Here is a 21,246-nt window from a genome sequence, read left to right on the forward strand (position 1 = left end):
TTTATGCCTTCAGCAAGTTGGGACTAATGTTTGTCCAAGTATTAGGAGCCTTTTTTAGTATTTTGCCCTTGTTAGAGAATCTCAAATAAAACAATATATCACAGATCAAGGCAAAATTAAACAATTACACTGCAGGATAATTATTGCAATATACTGTTTTATTTTCTTCCACTGAAGAAGAAAAATAGTTTCATGTAACATACTAAGGAAGTTGTTTCATTAAGACTCGGTACTCTGCAGACTAGGCAAAAATGCTAAATGATGCAAGAAAACAATTCCGTCTGGCATTTAGACAAGCTCATGCAATTGTTAGCTGCAGCACTAGCATTGAGCACTGCGGTTGCTGAATCATGAATCTGACTGGAAAATTATATTAGAACTTCAGACTCAGCAAATGGACTACCTTTGCGTGCTGCAGTAACTTGATCCAAACTTCCTAGGGGATGTTTTCTGAATTGATTTATTTAGAAGCAATAATAGAGCTCCTGAGGTCACATTAATCTGCAAAAGGCTTCATTATAAGTTCAGAGAATATATATATAATTTGTGTAGGAGGTCAAATAAGGACTATATCTTGGTCTTTTGCAGTATCTTCTAATAATTCTTAGACCTGAATAAGTAAAAGATGGTTTTGTTTCCTGATGTGGATGGAAAGAAGTGAGATTTTGATGAAAAGTATTATATTTTCTAGAAAAGGATAGGTTATTACAAGAGTGAAAACACTGATGAACAAAGAGCAATTGCTTTACTTGGATGACTGTCTTTTAAAAAAAATTCTTGAAAAGCTACTTTGTGTGAGAAAGATGATCATGATTTAGTTGTTATAAAGCATAGCTTACTCATTTTCACTGATGGAAAGGTAAATATGTAGTGATTGCTTTCTCTATAGTAGTTAGATTTAATTATGCACAATACTCTGTTAGGAATTTCATTCAGAAACTAAGTCATTAAATAAGATGCAAAATGTAAATAATCCTGTGCATATTTAAACAAGAGCATTTACATTTTTGGTATTTCCTTGATTAGAATAATTGCAGGAGGAGTGGGTCCAATATGCTTGTTGTAATTCAGATGACATATGACACCAGAATTAAGAATATTTTGATGATGAGTGGTATGTTTTTCAAACCGTGCATGTGAGACAACCACACTTCACGGTTGTTTTTTTTTTTTTAATTTTTGAGAATACTTTTTAGTTCAGCTGGGATTATTGTTTATAGACATTAAAGACCAACTACTTAAATGACGTAAATTAGTATCAGTCAGTTTACCTCATTTTAGCTTCACTGACATATAGCAGCAGAATTTCTGGTATTTAACATCTTCTAAATTCGCAGTCCTTTTTCTTTAGAAATGTCAAAGTAATGCTTTAGAGAAAGTATAAGTAATGTTTCTTCGTTTCTTTCTAACATTCATAGCTTGAGCAGTCTGTTAATGTTGTTCTTGATGCTTTGCTTCTGTTGATAGAAAATAAATATACTTTTCTCGTTTACTCAGTTAAACCATTCCTATGAGGCCAGATTATTTTATCCTTAGTCATGATAAATAGTTCTGTATGCCTCTAACAGTCTAATCAATTTATTCCTCAGTGATTTATGACATTTTAGGGATTAGTACTTCTGCTGTCCAGGAATAAGGGTTGAATTAATTTCTGTATCAGAATAGAGATAAAGGATTTAATAATTTGCCATGTGGCAAATGTATGGTATTTAATTCTATGGTATGTAATTCTAAAAATATGCTAAGGATTTTAGGTTTTTATACCTATTTAGATATTTAGAATCAAATAATACAACATTCTTGATAGTACAGGAGAACTCTACTTCCATTACATGAAGAAATTAAATCACACAAATTTAGTACATAGACGAAAACTAGAACATACAGAGAAAAATGACAAATTGTGAAACTACAGAAAGTAAAAAAAAAACCCAGAGATTTAAAAATATCTTTGTGAACTTGTTTTAACACTATCAATTCTTATATGTGAGTAGATGACGCTTTGACAAAACAATTATTTCTGAATTTCTCATCTGAATCATTTATTTATTGTAGTCTGCTGTTAAGACCTCCTCCTAGAAGCTTCCAAGCCTTTGGTGTACAGGGCTCCCTTTTTCTGACTTCATGAATCTGTGCTTTCTACAAAAGGAGATTGCTTTAGCTTGATTCACGTAGGATGCTCTGACACAAAGTAGCCAGTAGCTTTGAAGACAGAGCACATCTAGAAAGTGGGGAGATAGGAGCTGACTCTACTCAAAGTGACTTGGGAAATTGTTCAGCAGTTAGGAAACCTGGGATTAATGCTGTAGTTATTAGCCAGAGAGGGGCATTGGAGTGTAGTGGTCGATATTTTGAAAAGAAAACCACTGCAACTCTTTTGAGAGGCTCCATCTTGTAACTCTGTCTTAGGTGTTCTCTACTCACTTTAAGAATCATAGAATCATCTGGGTTGGAAGAGACCTTTAACATTAGGACTATCAACCTAACACTGGCAAAACCACCACTAAGCCATACCGCTAAGCCATGTCCCTAAGCACCACGTCTACCTGTCTTTTAAATACCTCCAGGGGTGGTGGTTCCACCACTTCCCTAAGACAGCTTGTTCCAATGTTTGTTAACACTTCTGGTGAAGAAATTTTTCCTAATATTCAATCCAAATCTTCTGTGGTGCAACTTCAGGCTATTGCCTCTTGTCCTATTGCCTGTTGCTTGGGAGATGAGACCAACTGCTACCTCTGTATAACCTCCTAAGCCAACTGGATTTAACTCCATTCACCACCACTCTCTGGGCCCAGGCCTCCAGCCAGTTTTTCACCCAGCAAAGAGTATGTCCATCCAAGCTAAGGAGAACCTAGAGAGGAGCCAGTTGGAGGAGAGCTCAACTTTCTGTGATGAAAACCAGTCAGGTCCAGGGAACCTGCATTTCTAATTCAGGTGAAAGCATGTAGCCCTTTTTTTTTTTTCAGGTCTCTTTTTAAATAAAAGGCAGAAGCTTGTCTAAAACATGATTGCTCACTTCCTTAGAGAAACACAAAAATCCTGCCATTTTTTGAATCATTTGGGTTTTGCATCTATTTGGAATTTTATGCAGTTAAAATCAAGAGTTGACTTTTAGTAGCCTTTAGATATGTACAGTAAAAATGCAACTGTACACTTTGTGTTGCTAAACTGGATTCACTTTCTGGCTTATTATTAGTGAATGTAAGTACCAAGTTATAGTCTAATGATGTACATTTGAATTGATAAATTTTTAGTGAGACAAAATTAGTAGAATTCAGATCTAAACCAAATATTTGCCAGATGATTGATGAACACTGTATCACTTGGAATTTTAACAGACCTAGAAAGCAACAAGAAAGAATTCAATGCTTATGTAAACTGCTTTGCATAACATTTTTACAGAGTCAATTTATGGCAAAGAAATGCACTTAAAGAATGCTGTGACTTCAAGAAAAGAATAATCTGTGTTATGGCTTGAAGACTTATATATATTAGTTTTTACTGGGCATGGTTTTTTTCTTAGCAGCAATTAGGACTAGTCATTGGTATTTACTTAAGCAATCACTGCTTTCTCTGAAATTTTACCTAATGCAAGGTGTTAGATCTTTTTTTGCCCTGATTTTAAGCAAGAAATTAAATCAGGGTACTTGTGTGTGTGTGATTGTTTGTTTGTTTTTATACATTATTAGGGCGGAGAACATTGTTACTACCATGGTAATATCAGAGGTAACAAGGATTCCAAAGTTGCTCTTTCAACATGTAATGGACTTCAGTAAGTGCATGTTCTCATTTTTCAAACAAGGCTATTAACTAATTGTTAAGTGTTAACATTATCTCTTAATATGTGAGGGACTAAAACTCTACAGGCCCAAAGATTTTTGATGTTTTGAAATGCCAGTACCAGCTATGCCAAACTGCTAGTCTTTTGATGCTGACTTTGAATATGGTAAGTGCAAATAAATATTTTACCAGATGAGTTATTATGATAAAGGATAAACAATAATTCTACTTTAGCAGTTTGCATGCTCAATATTCACGTATGATTCTGTCAGCCAACAGAAGAATCTTTTTGTTAGATTGTACAAGGAAAAAATGTAAGAAATTCGGCCTCGCTAGGATTACTTTCTGATAAGTGGAACTCAGCTGGTGATTATGTTCTGCCTGCTAATGTATGTATTAGGACTTTCCAAGGTCAAATCTTTACTCTTTTTGGTGCTTTATCATTACATTGCCATTATATTCAGGGTTAGTTAAAATACGCCCAACCTCCTAAAAAAAATAAAAGCTTTAGCCACATACTGCAGTAAAGAACATGGAATTGATTTTAATATTGATCGGTTTTTCAGCCCTAAGTTTGGTTTTGTCTTGTCAAAAATAATATCCTGGAGTCAAATTAATTGCCATTTTTTTGTATATTCTAGTGGCATGTTTGAAGATAGCACTTATTTGTACTTGATAGAGCCGATGGATCTGACCCACAGTGCAGTAAGTTTATTTTAATCTAATTTATTTGGTTTGGGAAAAAGACTGCTCAAGCAATAGCAAATAAAAGTATTAGAATAAACCAATAAATGAGTGACCTCTCTCATGCATTCATATAAAAACCAAAAGTTTTTTTAAACACTTGATTGGAGTTTAAGGCAAGAAATGTGCAAGTTTGAATTGCCTAAGATTTTTCTCTGCTTTTCTTAAATCATTCTTTTCCTAGTTATTGTTGATCATTTAGATGATGGGAGTAGACTAATAAGAGTGTTTCCATAGCAAATGGTTATGGATTGTCAAAAAGTGTTTATCAATTTGCTCTAGTACTTGAATGAAAGGATTTATAAATTCATAGAAGGGATCTCTGGAAGTCATTTCTTCATCCCTCTTTAAATAGATGGATCAGATTGCTTTTTGACCTGCAGGTGTTTCCACAAAGAGCTTAATGAAGTAGCTAATTATATTTGGGTGTCTTACACTTTGTATATGTGAAGTCAGTGGTCGCTGTATGGCTTAAACGATTGTGATCCGGCATATTCAAATGTATGGCTATACTGGATTGGCACATAGGACTGCATTTATGCAAATATCTTTCTAACTGTTATTATTACTTTTGTACTTCATGTTAAGTATTATAATACAGATGTTCTTAAAACTTTAGCTGTTAATAGAAGTGACTCACTTTCAGTAGTAAACCCAGATAGATTTCTACCTCTGGAATGGTTCAAAGATTTGAGTGATTTTCAGTGAAATGATTCTACAGAGAATTCTGAAGGTTTGTAGCCTGGTTAGGCTGTAGGATATAGTCCAGATGTGGTGTCACAGAAGTCAAGCTTGTCTTGCTCTAGTACTTACCAGTATATGACAAATAACAATTCTGCATAACTGATATGTTTTATTGACTGTGAAGTTGAACTTACAATACAAAGAAAGATCTGCAAAATCTTTGACTCCTGACACTTTCAAAGAAACTAGGCCAACATTCAGAGGAATCAGTATCATTTGCATGGTCAATTATTGGGCTGTAAATGAAACTTCAGAGACTCAGGAAAATATTACATCCAACAAGATTTCTCAGACTCCACAGAAACTGTATTACATGCCGTGTGTTAAGCTATGTAATGCATTTTGACATAGCACGTACTCATAATGCTTGTAAGGCTCAAAACTGAAAGTACAGACACAGTAAATTCATGGAGATTATATTTATACAATGGCATCCATATGGTAGGCAGAGGAGAATTTGACTAAACTGTTTTCTTGTTTGAGTGGACAAAGGAAACTGGGATCTTTCCCTCAGTGTGGTATTTCAGTAAAATTTGGAAGGAGAGCAAAAGTTCTAGTTGGAAAAGTAAGATACCATCTGCCAACTCTGAGGATTCAAGTGGAATTCTACCCCCAGCAAAAATATGCAATATTCCTTCAATGCTGTGTATTTCTTATGGAAGTTACAGAACAGTAGCATCCTACCCTTTGAAAAGAATTGCTTGTTTTGGCAGGCTCTGCAGAGGAGGTTTATGGAAGAAAAGGTAGTTGTTTTCTAGCACAGATACCAAAATATGATAATCTGGGGCATGTCAGGCTTTAAAGAAAATATGCATTAAAAGTCTTCTACTTTTTAAGTGTTGAATACACCAATAAGACAGAGTGAAATAATTTTCTTAAAGATAGTGTATTGATTAGTTCCTTGTATTTTGCAGCCATTTAGAAAGCTACATTTTTGTCATAAATAGTAATAGCTGCTCTTCATGTAGAAGATTCCAAGTAGATATATACTCTTTAATTTGATTTATTGGAATAAATTGTCTGTGTTCTCTAAGTCTAAGGCTTTTAAAAAACTTTTTTCAAGTAATCTCAAAGACATCTGTGGTACTTCAGTTTTGTAGGCTAGTGAATGTTCTTGAAGCAGAGAGGCTCAATGATTTGCTCAGGATTGCAAATAGATTGCTTCAAATTAGTACTATGCCAAATTGGCGCTATGGTTGCTTGCATTTTATGGAAAAAAAATATATTATAAATACTGAAAGAAGTGCCTCGCTTTTCACTTGACGTTATTAATTAGAAGAAAATGTCACTTATCTTTCTTATCAGGAAGGTAAAAGTAGGCCACATATCATCCAAAGAACTTATGGAACGCAAGCCTCGAAGAAGTTGCAGGACCTTGGTATGTTTTTGCTTATGTTATGAGTTATTCAATATTGGAAATAATTGTATATATAACTTGAAAAATTTGATTATTAGGCTAACAGTCTGTATCAAATTGCTGATCATTTAGAAAAACTTGAAAAATAGATACTCACTTTACTTTTTTCACAATTACTGCAATGGAATTTAGAGTTGTCAAAAACCAGGTGAAAGATTTCCATCCATAAAGACCTGTATTTAGTTTTCTTCTGCAAATCATTTAATTTAATCAGTGATATTAATGCTATTGAGGACATGAGACGGAAGAAAACATATATTGTAATCCCAGGTTACAATCTCTTTCCCTCCCCTTGCTGCATGCTTTAGTTCTAACTTTAGATTTCTAAATGATTTGAGTTTTGATATGTTTTGATGACATTTTATATATTTAAAAAAAAGAACTTTTTAATATCAAAGGTGCTTCTAATATTGGTGATCTTAATCTACTTTTGATTTGGACAGTGTACATAAGTAGTTTAAAATAATGCCATGAAATTCTTAAATTGTAATTTGTACAGAGACTGAATCTAGTTCTGAATGGCCCTTTCTGTCTGAACTACAGTGGCTGAGGAGAAAGAGAAGAAAGAGAGCAGTGAGTAAAAGTGTGACTCTGAGTTAAGACCATTTATAAAAACAAACCACTAATTATACTGATACACTATTAACACTAATTTATAAAACAAGACTGCTAATTTCCAGATTTTTTTAATATCGAGAGAACATAGGCTTTAGAAAACAAATATTTTGGTAGCTTAATATTGTCACATAATAAAATTATCAAACGATAAAGCAAGATTATTCTTTAAAAATAGAATATTTGGAGAAAAGTGGATAAACTTTCTAAAATGACAGTAATACTGTACATCAATTGAATGGAGATTTAGTAGTGAAAGTTTTGAGTCTGCTTGGGGATAAAGAATAATTTTGAATGAAGTCTTACTGCTTTGTAGATATCTGACTTTATTTCCTTTTGGGTCATCAACTATCATGATTAAATGAAAAATTCATATGAGGGAACAGTAATGGACAGTCCTCATAATCCGCACATGCATATGTGTCACTTAGTGGAATAACTGAGTTAAAGAAGATTAATCTGTATCTCTTCACTGAGTTGTACAATCCACAGCATATTTTTTGAGGGCACATCTATTTTTAGTAACTTCCTTCCTCGTTAAATCTGTGATGAATAGTATAGTAGACAGAGTTTTTAGTGTTTGAGATTTTTCTCCTTTGTGAAAATAAAAGAGGAGGGAAGCAATGGTGGCTTCTGCACTGAACCAAAAAGAATAGTCTTTAAACTTTCTTAATGATGTGGGTCAGATTCTCAGCCAGTGTCTATCATAACTCACTAAGTCACTACCCTAGTTGAGCATCTGACCCAGTTTTTACAGGTTTACACACCCTACGTAATATTTATGGGTAATTCTATTAAATCAGCCACTGTTATTTTTGAAAAACACTACGTCTTCATGATTTCTCAAAGAATTTCTTTCATCCATCAGGTATCTCGTGGTATCTTTGAAGAAATGAAATATCTGGAGCTCATGATAGTCAATGACAATAAAATGGTAAGTATATCAATTCAGTGGTAATCTTTTTGATTATAATTTGTAAGTTGATATACAGCACTGTGCTGCATCAGCTAATTTTCAGTCAAGTATTTTGCTTATCAGCAGCTGTTAACATTTGTGCTGTAAGACACAGTATAGGCCACAATACCTAATGATGTCTAACGTGACCTAAGATTTTCTACAGCAGTTATATATTCAAAATACATCTGAAACACTTTGGTATCATGTGGATAATTTAATATACCCATAACCAACAAAGTAAAGCAGCAAAACATTGATGTCCAGAGCAAACACACCAAACATTCTAAAATTATGTCCTATCCTTAAAGCAATAAAGTAAGGGGTCAAAACTTGTTACTTTGAGTTTAGTTGTACTAACTTTTAATGCAGCAAAGCATATAGACAAAACTATCTGATGCTTCTTCCTGGCTATTCCACACTTATATATAGAATTTATAACGAAGCGCAAGATAAGTTGCTTGTTCTATTCAGAGAGTGTAATTTGATTTTAGGAGGGAAAAAAAAACGACAAGAAAACAGGAGGGAAAAATAAACAAAACTTTTTTTCCTTTTTGTCTTGAGGGATGACTAGAAAAAATCAGACCAACTGACATTTGTTCTTTAAATGTTACTGCTTTTGCTAATTATGCCAAGACAGGCTCTCATAGTCTCTGCGTACTACCCTTATGAAAAATCAGGAGAGAGGCGCTTGGGGATAATAAGTTTTGTAAACCTAAAAAACTATTTTATAGACCCTTTTTGAAACACACTACAAGTTTGAGTCCAATAGCTACATTTTAACTAGAACATATCTGTCATGGAAAAATACTCAGTGTAGGTTTAAAAGTTTTCCGGTAACAAAGAATATACTGCAGCCAGCAGTGAGTTACTCTGAAACGAACTTGATTATACCTTGTCTGACCCCTTGTCTTGCTTAGCTTTTTCAGCTGTGCATTGACTAAGAGGCAAGTAAGAATCATCAACTCCTTGTATGACTTTGCCTCTGTGTGAGCAAGAGCTTTTTTTTTTAAATCAAACTCCATTGAGGAAACAGTTTCAACTTATTTTACGTACAAGTAAAATGAATTTTTAAGTTTCTGTAAGACCACCTCGCTGTACTGCGTGTTTTCCCAATGCTTCATGTTATTGTGGGCTCTTTTGTCAACACTGAATGACTTTAAAGAGCCAGAAATAGCAGATAACAGAACAGGATGCATTATTTTGTACTTGTCCTAGTGCTGAATAGACAGATAATACAACCTTCCCTTATCTGTTTATTAAATCACAGAAATAGTCTGGGTAAAAATAACCTATGTTTAATCTGTGTCAATTGAGAAATGTGAGGGAAATTCAAATGGGTGGAAAGAGTAGGACAAAAATTTCCTTTACTGTTTTTGCTTGTAAAGCCACCTGGTAGGAAACTACTTTAAGTGTGCTCATGTGTTAGTTGTTAGGGGTTGGGCACAACATTTTGTTGTTTTAATTGAGATCTGTGGTTGGTTTACTTTATGAAGAGACAGTATTTCTATGTCTGTCTGTTTCCTCTGGCCACTTGTATTAAAGACATGCTTGAAGGACAACCATCCCGTTCACTGCACTTGTTACAGACACGAACTGTTATCTCTTCTCAGGCTTTATTTGTTTGAATTTTAGACCACAAGCATTCAAGATTTTTTTGCTTCAGAGTTTTCAGTGACTCAGAAGCAGATAATAACTCTTTTCAAGGAATAAAATGGGTATACTTAAGGAAGTGTTTACAGTTACAAGGTAAAGCTTGCAAATTCAGGAGCTGACTACATGTACTTTTAAGGTTTTCTGCATACCAGTAGAGGGCAGATTTCTCCTGCAGGAAGGTTCTGTGTTGGAAGAAGTATCTTAAACCTCTTAGGCCATTGTGTTGTTAAGTGGTTAATTCTATGTATTTTCACAAAAAATCCTTTCCTGTAACACTAAAGACACAGCTAAATGTATTTAATTAGGTTGTTTCACTTTTTACTGAATTAATCAGCTTAATTTCTGTTTTAGGAGCTGTGTTTAAATGCATTGTGTCATATGGAATTTAAATACTTTCATGAAAACCAGAACATTTTCCAAAGCATATTATTTTACTTTTCACTTCTGGGAAAGTTTGCGATTGGCTCAAAATAAAAAAACCAAAGCTACCCTTCCCCCCTCTCCTATTAGTATTATGGTTTCCTGGGGACCACAGTGCTGTGATAGGGATGCTCAGCTCAGTGAATGTCTGAAGTGCCTACTAGCACTGGAGCTAAAAGTGCTTTGTTTTGAGAATAGTTACCAGTGAGGCGTCTCTGCAAACTCATGTTGTAGGATCGTCATGTACTAAAACCTGCTGTGAATGTGCTGAAGCATTGTGGAACGTAACAGTGAATAACTGCACATGTAAAAAATTTATTTTCCTGCAGTCAAATGAATGACTGTTGTCATTAAGCTTGATGAATTTTTTGTTATCTCTGTAGAATTTTGTCCATATATAAAACTAGGTTGCTTGTGCAAAAGTAATTGGAATTTAAAGAGGTGGAAAATTTGTTATCTAACAATATAGTGTATATGTCACACTTTTGACTTTCTATTTGAGAAGCAGATTATTTAGTTTTAAAAGCATATGACTTCCAATTTTTCTCTCACCTTCACACCAAGAATAATTCTGGAAAATGGGATTTGCCTATTTTGTAATTCTGATTTGAGAAGATTGTTAATCATCTAACTTAATTGATGAGAGTAGCTCTTCAGTTGTTCAGAGAAGAGTCAGACCCTCTTGTTTCAAGGCCTCTTTTTGGGTGCTGTGTTTCGGAGCGGGATTGGCTGACACTCCCATGGAACTTAATAATGTTTGCTCATGAGGTGATGAGATTTGTTGCTTTTAATCAATAGTTGAATTTAGTAAGAGTTTTTTAATGAAGATTTTTTTACCTTCTTTGTTCTATGCAATCTCGTGTTCTTTTTCTGTGAAATTTTGAAGACTTATTTTTCCTGCCTGCAAATAATATTGTGTAACACAATTTTGGTTTATAATTTTTCAGTTTTTTGGAAGTTATGGATTCATGTTCAGATATCATAGCAGCATCTTTGGAAAATTTGACTTTGAATGGAGGTAACTTGTGGGGCAGGATGAGGAAAGACGTGAAACAATCGTAATGATATGCACAACAAATAGAAAGCAGAACTTGTAATACAGCTTATCTTAGTCTATAGAAATTGAAAAAAATTGCAGTTAAAAGTTAAGATACTCAGCGTAACTCTTTCCATATTCAAACATATATTTACTTTTACTGTGCACTCCCTCTTCCTTTTTGCCTTTTGGTGTAACTAATGCTACCTGTCATAGAAGTCTGGTGCTATAGTAGAAAAAGGTTGCCTTTGCAAAGAGCTGTACACAGGACAAATGGTAAATGCTTCACCTTCATGTCTCAGAATTGTAGTCATGGTATGTGGCTAGTACAGTGTGATTAAGCACAGTTTTAGTTGCTACAGCATCCTCTCAAATTTAAGCTCATGTTTACCTGTAATTTTGTCTTGAACATTTGAATTCTGATTCTAAATAGAATATTTCTTGTGGCTAAATGCTCCTTTTATAGATATGGAATGCTGTCTGGCATAAATGGCTTCCTTTATCTTTCAGGAATTCTTGAATATGAGATATAGGCTGTGATCTGGAAAGCTCTCTTGAGTATTTCCCTTACCCTTTCTTAAAATATTAATTTTCCTTTCTTGCTGTAAAAATAAAGAATTAGTAATAAATATTTAAGTTCTCACTGTGTTCTACTTTTTCTTCTCCTTTTAGTTCAAAAAGCACCGTTCTTCAAATGTGTACACAAACAATTTTGCAAAGTCTGTGGTAAACCTTGTAGATGCTGTAAGTATCAGTATTTCTTCTGAAAATTGTATCGCTGACTTTTAGTTTAGTGCTGTATTAAAAAAGTTAATTTTAGCAGATACCAGGATAAAATGTAATTTTTATAGCTGCTTATTTTTTTAAAAAACACATTTCTAGTTCCTCTGCAGAAGAATAGCTTGGGGTGAATGTATAAGAAACTACTAGATTGTCCTTGGCATTTTCTCAAAGCTTGCAACTGACAGAGTTTGCCCTTGGTATGGAAGATTTCAAACTTGAAGGAGCTTTCAATATCTGTCACTGCTCAAGAATGAGATTTAATCGAGTTTAGATTTCTGAAACAAATTTAACGCCAAGTGGTTGAAGCTTCGAGTATAGTTCACGAAGGGGACACATATCTATTGGGAGAAAAATAGTGTGTGAATAAAGATTATCCTCTATAAATCTGTATTTATTGCTTGAAACAAAATCTCATTGTAGTACATTATAAATCTACTGATGCAGATACCATACTTGTATCTGAGACTAAATGTAGAACAATTTCACATACAGCGTATAAGCTAAAAGTAAGATTTACAGTATTTTTTTTCTCTTTTTGATATATTTATAGTGACTACATACATTTCAGAGCTGTGTTTGTAGTGAAAACAGGATAGATTCTGCAGTAGGGATGAATACAACAGCTAGCAAAATTCTGACTTGGTTCCCTTTCCATGTGATGTTATTGATACCAATAGAATTGTGTGATATGATTCAGTGCAAAACATTGTCAACAGTTTGTTTAGTTTGGAGGAAGCAATACAGTATTTGTTCTTAATATCTTATATATGAAGTATTATGTATACTGCATGTATATTGAAAATACAGGTGAATATATTTATAATACATGAAATACAGGAAGTGTTTTGGAATGTTTTTGTATAATTGTTTGAAAATGCCAGTAGTCTGAAGAAAAGTTACTAGAGCAGATAAAAATATTACTAATTGAAATAATATTTCTGTAATTTATATTGGAGATTCCCAAAGAAAGGGATCTTATATTTTTTTCTCATCTGATCATTATTTCTCTGTATTTCTTCTGCATTTTAACAAATGTTATTTAACCTGTCTTTCCTTGCTCTGACTATTCCTTCTGTTTTTCCATTTTTATTTGCTTTATGTGTGTACACAGAAGCATTCAACTTCTCTCCAGTGTAGAATTCAGTCTTATCATAGAGATCTTGCAAAATGACATCTAAATGTCCTTTTTTCTAGGACATTCATGTGCACATTTCATGTGCTTTTTTTTAACCAGCACATGAAAAGGAGCAGGAATTTTCACTTTGTTATTCCCTGTGTTCACAGGGAGTGGGCAATATTTCTTGCAGATATATTATTGGGAAAAGGATATTGGCTTACAGAGGCTTCCAGGTTCTCTGCCCCCTCTTTCATTTTTTCCTTCCTATTTCCTTCAGGAAAGAGTTTTCCTCTCAGGAACTACCGGTGAAGTCTTTATTGGTCCACCCATATATAATTTCTGGGGTTTAATTTTATTAATTTTTCTCATGTCATTAACCATTTTCTGTGTATGTCCTCAGCCTGACTCCCTCAGATCGAAGCATATTAATATTCTTTTTTCCTTCAAAGTTCTTGAAGAAAATTGAGCTTAACTGGTTGCTCGCTCTTGCTCCTACATTTTTTGCCTTTTTTTCTAAGCTGAATATTATGCATTGACTTTTTTGTAAGGACAGTGCTGCCTTGATACCAAATGCTAGCATGCTAGGCCATGCTAGTTTATTCAGTATAAATCTCTATTATAAATGCAGGAGAGTATTTGCAATTCATGTTGTGTATTGTAGGTATAATTCAGAAAAAAAGGTAATAAAAGCATATATTTAATATGATGTGTCATGGAAGTGACCAAATAACTCGCCTTTTGTGTATTTTATGCATTGGGCACCAATGGATTAATTATTCAGTGCTTTTAGGTCATAATTAAGTGTGGTCAGCAAGTGTTCTTTGTGTCCCGTGAAAGACTTTTGATGGGCAGACTGTGTGTTGTGGATAAGGAGTGCATCTTTTGTAGATCTGCATGTTCTGAATAACCTTCGTTAATAACATTTGGCATTTTATGATCTGAACCTAGAGAGCAGCAGTTTTATTTCAGAATCAAGTGTCATGCACAAAATTAAAATGATGTTTTAGAGCTGCTTTGTAATTACTAGGGCCTGATTGTTGTTTCCTTGTTTATTGCTACAGTGACAGTAATAGAAAATTAATATTCTTACTTAATTCTCACATTACTTGAGCAGCACAAAGTGATCATGCTATAAATGAAAATCAAGCATTATGTGAATTAAATTTTGGATGTATTGGAGAACCGAGAAATTAATTCATCTTAACTTAAGAATTGGCTTTGGCTATTCTTTGTCTTTGAGATCTTTTTTTCTATTTCTTTGAGATCACTCACTGTCCTTTTTACATTTCTTCTTTGCTGATTTTTGTACAGGTTTTCTGCAAAACTCAGTGGTGAATTTGATATGAAAATTTTAAAGAGACGGGAGTAGCTCAAAAATAAGAGCAACAAAGGCTTTTTTTCTCCTCTAAAATATAAAATTTAAGTTGATCACAATATTAACTTTTAAGAAATGCAAGGCATTACCAGCTAACTGTTTCCCATGTTTCCCTCCTGCTTTATCCCTCTTGTCCTTCCGCTTTACTCTTACTGGCTAACTGTGCATGTTTGACCCAGTGTTCTACTCCTGTACCTGTCCTGTCTCTGCCCTCAGATATACAAGGAACAGCTGAACACCAGGGTCGTTCTTGTTGCTGTGGAAACTTGGACAGAGAAAGATCATATTAAAATTCACCCTGACCCTCTGCAGATGCTTCATGATTTCTCCAAATATCGCCAGCACTACATCAAACAGCATGCTGATGCTGTGCACCTGCTCTCGTACGTACCATTACACAATCATTTAGACTATTACAGTTTTATATACTTTTTTGTCTACTGCTTTTGTCTACCTGTCTCTTGCTTACTTTTTAGCTTTGTAGTCACTACATCAATCAACATCTGCCTTCCTTAGGAAGCTTAATCTATTTTTTAACATGTTAGTCTATTTTTAATAGGTGTAGTATATAGCGTGGTCATGTTGATATGTATCTATAATGAAATTTTAATGTCTTTGCAACCTGGAGACAGTGTCACATATTTGAAATGTCTTCTGAAGAGCCCTTAAGGACACATAGTTTTGCTAATCAGGTGTATAATGTACTGCTTTCCAGAAAAGTGCAGGAGAGGGCAGAGCTGACAGTATTACGTGTTGCCACAAGAGCATTCCAGTTACTATATTTAGTCACATGTGTAGCTGCAGTGGTGATTTGTTAATGGAAGGTTTTCTCCTTTAGAACTGTAATGAATTGTTTTCTGAGACACAATGCATTTTGAGGGGATATTCCATTTGCATCATTAGGCACCACAGTATTTTTTTACTTCCTGGCATTGTAAGAAAAGAGGAGGGAGAGTGTGTTCCCCTGTGTAGTATAAAGATCTTAACCCTTCTCCCAGCAGCATGGCATACCACAAGGATGGAGTGACAAATGTCTTCCATGTGATTCTCCTATCATTCATCTTCTGCAGAGGGAGATAAGAATAGGGGATGAAGAATTTCCTCCAGTCTGTGATGTAGCTCTGCTGCCTTAATACAGCCATTGCAACACAACACTAATTGCATTTTTCATAAGATATGCAAAGTGCTGATAATGTGCACTCTTAATTACTTTTATGCCTGTATTGTCTCACTTGCTGAAGAGTTTGCTGGTGGGTGGACAGACTCTTCTCAGTGGTGCATGTAAGAAAGGTACCAAACACAAACTGAAATACAGGAAATGTCATTTAAACATAGCAGGGGGGAAAAACCCCTTTCACTGTGCAGATGCTGGAACAGGTTGCCCAGAGAGGCTGTGGTATGTCTTTTGAGATATTCAAAAGCCAATGGAACATGGCCCCGAGCACCCTCCTTCAGCTGAGCCTCTTTGGAGCAAGGGGGTTGAAATAGGACTACTTCCAGAAGTGCCTGCCAACCTCAGCCCTTACTGTGATTCTGTCTGTTGTAAAGTGTCTAGGTTTAAGCATTTAGAATAGTTTCACTGCAATTTGAGAGTTCTGATGGCTGTCAGAATGTTCTGAAAAAATAAATATATAAATATACCTGTCTGGAGTATTCTGTAACTTAAAAAAAAAAGGGGGGGGGCATTGATTCTGCTATTGTAAAGTATTTTCATTTTCGAAGAGTAAGTATATTTGCTATGCAGATACAGATTTATGCTATGTGTAGGTTTATTATTATGCCTATGAAGATAAAATAGGTATAATTCACAATAATTTATAGATATTTTATACAAGAATTTGTATCTTCCAGTTTACATTAACTTAACTAAATTATTTGGGGCTTAGCTGCTTAAAAATAAAAAGTATTTAAATAAAATTATCACGTGTTATATCAGTTGTTCAGAACCAACCCCCCAGTGATTAACCATAAATAAAAGAAGGCAGGGTTAAAGACAAGTATTAAAGTACTTTCCCTTTAGGTATACTTCTCAGTCTTTTCATTTGGAGTTGAAATGAGAACTTGAATTGGTTTGGATTAAGACCATAATTAAAAAAATTCTCAACACATATATTTCGGTACAGAATTCCTTCTTGACAGATTATAAATTGGAATATATTGTTATCTTTTTACAAGAAATCTTATCAATGCATTTCTTAGGAATCTGGTAATCTAGCTTTCTCTGCTTGGTTTGTTTGTGGGTTGGGATTGATTCTGACTTTACAAGATAAAAATAGTATTTTTATTGAAGGTGTTTAATCGATTTTTTTGATGTCAGTGTTCTCTTTGTAAACTTGCAGTTGCTTTTGATGTTAGATGAATATTACTGTGCATGCAATGTATCATAGTATGTGCGAAAGTGTGAACTTTAAATAAGTTCTTGGTGCCCAATACTGATGTGTTATATTTTCTTTATTTTTATTTTTTTGTTAAGGAATGTGACATTTCATTACAAAAGGAGCAGCTTAAGTTACTTTGGAGGGGTTTGTTCTGTGACCAGAGGAGTAGGAGTGAATGAGGTAATTTTTTTCATTACTAAAGTGAAATAAAATAGAAACTGTACATTATAATGTCAGAGTTTAGTATTTTAGTAGATGTTTCAGTGTTCAGGGCCTTAAAGATAACTTACATATTAAAAAGTGAAAATTCTCACAGCCAACCTTCTTGCATCGTCATTAAACTACTACTCACTGTGCTTTTCTTTTTAAAAAGTATCCCTTCTGTTTGCATTATTCTCATATGAGATCTAAAAATGGCTTTTAATATATTTGACAGAAATTTAGACCCAAAAATCTTGTACAGAAGTATTTGAAATACAGCACTCAGCATCCTTTTGGGTCCTCTCAGTATAAGAGGCTTGATCTTCTGCAGTGCTGATGTAATTCTTACTGGTTTTTTTGTTGTTTTTTTTTAAAAACATTGAACCTTGAAAAATTTGGTCCCTGTGTATTGATTTTTTTTCTTTTTTTTTGTTATTATTTTTTTCCTCAGAGCAGTGTTAAATCAAGAATGAAAATCTCCTGTTTTAACATGGGTCAATCATACTGTACAAAATTATATTACATGTATATCAAACATGCTTGTTTCTGTAGGTTAACCAGCAGACGGGCATTCTGTCATGTTGAGGGGAAATTTTATTTCCATTACGTACTTCATTGTGTTTATTTTCCTAGTATGAGCACAGAATTGTGACTGGCTGTACAGAATTACTGAAGTAGTATGTATGTGATACGCCAGAATGAGTGTTCATTACAATAACTTATGTGTTGTTTTTTTGTTTTGTTTGGTTTTTTTGTTTACTGCGCATCTCTTGAAATGCAGTATGGCCTCCCTTTGGCCATGGCACAGGAACTAGCACAAAGTCTTGCCCAGAACCTTGGAATACAATGGGAGCCAGCTTCCAGGAAACCGAGTATGTACATGGACAAGGAGTCTTATTTTGTCCTCCTTACTAAATATATAAACTGTTTCTTTGTAATATTTGAAACAAATATCAAACTTGCTGTAACAGTAGAATAAGAATTGCTGCTTTTGGAAATATATGCACCAGACGTGGAGTTTGACCAAAATAAGAGTCACCAGTTTAGCACTCATTTTGCAATGACCTCAGTGATGTCCTGTGTCAGGAAGTTATATTCATATTATATTCATAACCCATATTCGAAGGTATAATGGTAAAACCACCATTAACTTAATTCAGAACTCCTTATCTATCATAATGAAATCTGTAATTCTTATAGAATCATTGACGACTTAAAATACAAAAATACCTGATTTATAATTGAAAAAACTGTAGGAAGATGTAACCTAGTCCAGGGTAACATTTGCTCAAGTTGTTACTTTGCTGCTTCACAGCCAGAAGATTAGACTGACATGTCCTTAACACATGTAGGGTCTAGGTACAAAAGCTCCTGCAAAAGCCTTTTGGGGCTAAAGAAAATTCTTGGGGTTTTCCACTCACATCTTGTAAACAATTTGGGTATTTTGTCTCTTTGAATCTTCTTTTAAAATGTGAATGATAATGCTGACTTTATTTTGGAATCACTTCAGAAATCTGTGAATTAGGAAACAACGTGGAAAATTATACGGAATGTTGTTTTGTAAAGTATCACCTTTGAATTGGGTAAATTTGGAAATTGCTAAAATATTTTCCATGTCATTGCTTTTTGATTATAGGTAAAACAGAGTTCATATAATTTGGAAATCTGAATCCTTTTTATAAGACAGGGGATTTTAAAATGGTAGTCTGGTTTCCTTATTTGGATACCCTTCATAGAGAAAGATTAATTAAAGACCTGGATAGAGCAGAAATAACCATACAAGTAATCTGTAAATATTTTCTATGGAGGAACAGTATGGATTTGCTGTAGTAACTAGAATACAGAATCTTTCTTCTTGAAAATATTACTTCTTTAGTAGATAATTTTTATGGGCAGTTTGTAACTTCTGTTTTACCAACTATAAGATGTTGATTTTTTTTTTATTTTGTGAATTTGGTCACTGTTGACTTACATGCTATAGCTGTAAGTAAACTGTAAATCCATTTTCACTCAACTACTTTTTCTAATGAATGTTTGATTGGCTGATTCTAACTCTATTCCAAAGCGAAAAACTGTGGCCTGTCCAGTAACGAATCTCCTTCAGGGTGTTCTATACACGTTTTAGGGAGGAGGAAATGTGAACATTTTAATCATCAGTATCTTGTGTACTGCACATAGCCTTGTGCTGCCTGTTTTGAGAGCATGTAGGGAAAAACATTGCCAGCTATTTTTAGCTTTCTGTACTGCCTGAAATTTTGAATTGAGTCTAAGAACGTGCACATATGGTAATTTGAAAGTACTGCGTTTCTATTAAGCATATTAGTATCTCTTCAAGTGGCTGGTTTCCTTTTTAGGACTTGAATCTGTACAGCCAAGAAACCAAGCAACTTTGTATAATTAGTCAAGGTCCATTTTTATAGTGAGTACTTCATATTTATTGTAAACTCATTTATAACTGCTTTCCTTTTCTGTTGTATTTTGGTCTTGTCTGAGAAGAGTGTGACTGCACTGAATCCTGGGGTGGTTGCATCATGGAGGAAACAGGGTATGTCATAACTATCAGTAATTGAGGGCTCTGGAATGAGCTCATAGTTTACATTATGACATTAGTATTTATCTATTGGGTTTTGTCCATGTGGTTTAGTACTGATAAATGAAAAACTAGAAGCAGTTGGAGCAATGCAAACATACAGATCAATGATTTAAATTTTCAGCAATTCATTTGCTAGTCACATTTTAGGAAGTTATTAAAAATATTCTATTTTGAAGTGCAATGCAGTGTATTCACTAATGCTTTGCTATACTAACAATGATTGAAAAGTAAAGAATATGTACTTTTCATTAAATAAATCCAGTTATTCTTTTTACATGCAGGTGAAAAAGTGTTATAATACAGTTTCGATAAGTGATGTTTCTATTTACCTCCTAAATTTTAGTTACTCTTTCCCCAATTCCTTCAAAATTCTAATTTGGAGTGAACAGACCTCTCTGCTTCTGTTCCAGCGAATAAAAGTAGATATCTGAAGCTTTCAGCAAGGTCAGTGAAGTCTGAGGGGGAAGAACATCTATATGGGAGGAAACCGGGTATCACTGCCCTCTACCTTCATACACTGCCAAAGATTCTTTTCTCTATACTGTAAGCAATTGATTAGAAAAGGATAGCTTCTGAAACATAGGTTTTTGAGTCTTGTAAATCATTTTCTGTCAGAATTCTTGCTCACTGTGGAAGTTTGATTGCAAAAATCCTGGAGAAAATTAGTTATAAATAAGATGGAAGAAGCTCAGTTTCTTCGTATGGTATTTGGAAATTGGTTCAATAGAATTGCTGTGTGGCATTCCTGTAGACTTCTAATAGACTGTCACCCTATGAATGCAACAGAAAATTATTCAGTAAGTTTGCTTCTGCAATCCAAAGTAAGGCATTGATCAGAATAGATACTACCTTCCTTCCTATGGGGATCTCATCAAAGCATCAGCCATGGATGGAAATATCAGTAGATAAGGTAACATAATATATAATAATACTGACTTAAGTCCATCAGTGCCAGAAGACATTTTTATATATAGAATAATTCAATGGTGAAGTGTCAGCTCAGTAGCAGTCAGCTGCTAGGAAAGGAATGGAGAAGCTCCTTATGGCATGGTTACCCCCATCTTTAATAGTGTGAAGAGTTCTCATTCCCAGATCTCAAAACATGGCTAATAAAAATACCAGACAGTTCCGTGTGAGAAATGACTAATATACTTTATGTTTTCATCAGGCTGGGAAAAAGATGGGCATGAGGAAATATGAGAGAAGTCTGTAACATTATGAACAACATAGGAAATGATTACTGTTTCTTCCAGTGTAAGAACTAGAGAGTCACGAAATGAGAATAGTGAATAGGTGACAGAAGAAACAGGATTAAATTGTTCTTCCACCAGTCTGTAATTAAGCAGTGAAACTTCTTGCTATAGCATCTTGTAGATACTAAAAGGTTTTGGCCAAATTCATGGGAGAAAATACAATGATTGTTAAATAAGAC

General features: G+C 34.2%; 1 protein-coding gene across 1 annotated transcript in view; it reads left to right on the forward strand.

Moving 5' to 3' along the window:
* Window positions 1–21,246, forward strand: part of ADAM23 (ADAM metallopeptidase domain 23) — a 79,072-nt gene that overhangs the window by 26,126 nt on the left and 31,700 nt on the right. Inside the window, exons 5-14 of the mRNA XM_014954470.1 lie at window positions 3,690–3,772; window positions 4,422–4,485; window positions 6,574–6,646; window positions 7,185–7,258; window positions 8,169–8,234; window positions 12,040–12,111; window positions 14,859–15,025; window positions 17,116–17,200; window positions 18,003–18,093; window positions 19,718–19,766. Coding sequence (XP_014809956.1) covers window positions 4,426–4,485; window positions 6,574–6,646; window positions 7,185–7,258; window positions 8,169–8,234; window positions 12,040–12,111; window positions 14,859–15,025; window positions 17,116–17,200; window positions 18,003–18,093; window positions 19,718–19,766 — 737 coding nt within the window. The 5' untranslated portion in view covers window positions 3,690–3,772; window positions 4,422–4,425. The remainder of the gene's footprint in view (window positions 1–3,689; window positions 3,773–4,421; window positions 4,486–6,573; window positions 6,647–7,184; window positions 7,259–8,168; window positions 8,235–12,039; window positions 12,112–14,858; window positions 15,026–17,115; window positions 17,201–18,002; window positions 18,094–19,717; window positions 19,767–21,246) is intronic.

Source organism: Calidris pugnax, unplaced genomic scaffold, assembly GCF_001431845.1.
Source record: "Calidris pugnax isolate Ruff unplaced genomic scaffold, ASM143184v1 scaffold103, whole genome shotgun sequence".
Taxonomy (NCBI): Eukaryota; Metazoa; Chordata; class Aves; order Charadriiformes; family Scolopacidae; genus Calidris; species Calidris pugnax.